The sequence below is a fragment of the Phytophthora infestans genome, genomic scaffold (genome assembly GCF_000142945.1).
Source record: "Phytophthora infestans T30-4 supercont1.132 genomic scaffold, whole genome shotgun sequence".
Classification (NCBI taxonomy): Eukaryota; Oomycota; class Peronosporomycetes; order Peronosporales; family Peronosporaceae; genus Phytophthora; species Phytophthora infestans.
The window spans coordinates 127048-129275 of record NW_003303627.1 but is presented as its reverse complement, the minus strand read 5'-3'; the positions used below and the strand labels follow the sequence as shown (position 1 = coordinate 129275).

Below are 2228 nucleotides of genomic sequence, written 5' to 3'. Positions count from 1 at the left end.
TCACTTTATCGCTAAGCGCATGGAACTGAGGATCGTCCGGTACCTTGCGAAAGAAAACGAGTCTGCCACTGATCACCATGGGGATTATGCACGTGAATTGACTGAACGGTACAGGGAAGACCCCTGCTGCCAGCGAAATAATCATATTGGTGCCTATACAGACACAGCCTTGGAATAGTCCGTACAGTGGAAGAGCTCTTACAGATCGAACTGGAAACCCTGGAACACAATCGAGCTTCTGGGCGGCGGGGGCGATACTGCTGAAGATCGAGATGAAGAACATCCGGAGCTGGTAGCACCCAGAGCCCCAAAATCCAGCAGATGGGTCAGTGAGAGGGATCAATTCCAACAGGAGATTAATAATTAACCAAGGCAACGGAGTAAAGATCAGGATTAGCGCTACTTTCCACGGTGGCGTCTCGAGTCGAAATCGCTCGAACTCGTCCACTTTACTCATAGAATCCTGTCCCAGTAGTCGTCCTGCGAGCTGGAGGATTCCTTGCAGCGATTTGCTTACGCATCTAGTGACGGGACCCGGTCCAGGACCGGAGGTGTGTCTCTTGAGCGGAGACGGAGCTATGGCTGGCATGGCCACGGTGGGTGATGTCAAGACAAAGAAAATGTAAATAGTCTCTTAAAATCTGAAGGCTGGTGCTATTTGTAGGTCGAAGATATCAACAGTGTTTATTACCCCCCGAAATGGAGTCTTGGGGGAACAAACTCTGCTGTTGCCATCACGCCTCCGAGAAAATAATATCACTATCACAATTACTACCTTTTATAGTATACAAAGCCGTGTTTCACGGAGAAGCTCTGGATTACTTCGAAGTAGACAAAGCTTAGCGTACTCAAAGTGCCAGAAAAAGGTAATTTTGAATTTGGTACAAACTTTACAAGAATACATGTATTGGCTCCCATGCGTTCCTCATTACCGCACTTTACAGTATACTCAAGTTCTTGTACTTGTCAATTTGTTCTATATAATGTTTACAAGGATATTAATTCCCATGCGCTCCTTATTGACGCATTACTACTGCAGTCCTGTAAACCGAAGTAAATACACGATCACACTGTGCGAGTCGCACTGCGATCACAAGAGAGATATTAACGGTATGGTATGTCGTACGCATCTGCTACACCTGCGTGAAAGCTGAAGACTGTTCAAACAACATTCACGCGGATAAAATTACTTCGGTTAGTCGTAATTTACAGTGATGTTGCCCTTGGCCACCACAAGCAGCATTTACCTGGGTGACATCATTGGTACATGTACAGAGGATATTCAGTTATGCATGACCATTCTTCTTGATTAAAGTAAAAATGCTGTTTCTGATACAAGCTTGAATGACAGAATATGCATGTTTAGATGTAAAAAAACAATATTGGGTACGACAATGTAACGGGGTACGTAGCCCTAAGTGTACCCTGGTTACATGAAGTGTGACACTTCACACTTCAGGAGTATGACACGTCATACTCCGGGATATTTGGTACAAGGTACCAAGGTCGTTCAAAGCCAACCATTGGTTAAATGACATTGCATTTCTATAGGTAACTAAAAGTTTGTATTAAACCCAAACTTAACCTACCTATAAATATACTCAGTTTACAATCAACCTTATTTAGGTCACTTCGCTCTCTTTAATTAAAGAGGGGACCTGTGAGCTGCCGTTCACTGAGAGTTTGTATACTCTCGGAAGATAACTTCCTCTAGCGCAAGGTGCTGTGTGACCCGTCACACTTGGTAGCACTAGTAGTCAATCCACGCCACCGCGGGTAGACTATCTGTGACGGGGTCACACAGCACCTTGCACAGAGGAAGTGCTTAAGGGTATTAACTACCCGAGTGAACGTAAGTCCACGTGTTCCCGGCCTCAGTGGGAACGGTTTGCTACTTAGAGGAGTAGATTTAAGACTGATGTATTTATAAGTAAGATAAGCTTGGGTCTCATACAAACTAGAGGTTACCTATAGTGGAGCTAAGTAGTCATGCACTGACTGGCTCCGAGAGCACCTGGTACCGTGTACCAGGTGTCCACAAGAGTGACGGGTCACTCTTTATGTAACATGGGGCACACTGGATTGTACCCCGTTACATCCTCCCGCACTTAACTGAGAATCACCTGATTCTCCAATCACAACTGATTCTCCAATCAGAAGTGAGAGAATTAAAACACCAAAAGGTAAATTCTCACACTGAGCAGCCACGAGACTGGCGCGGCTCTGAA

The 2228-nt window shown here is 45.2% G+C and overlaps 1 protein-coding gene across 1 annotated transcript; it reads right to left on the bottom strand.

The window, feature by feature from the left end:
• Positions 1–457, bottom strand: PITG_20051 (uncharacterized protein; the record flags this gene model as incomplete). The annotated part of the gene is made up of 2 exons (XM_002895776.1): positions 1–3; positions 44–457. The coding sequence occupies 2 exons, from the start codon at positions 455–457 to the stop codon at positions 1–3; spliced, it is 417 nt and encodes a 138-aa protein (XP_002895822.1).
• Between the last annotated feature and the right edge of the window lie 1771 nt (positions 458–2228).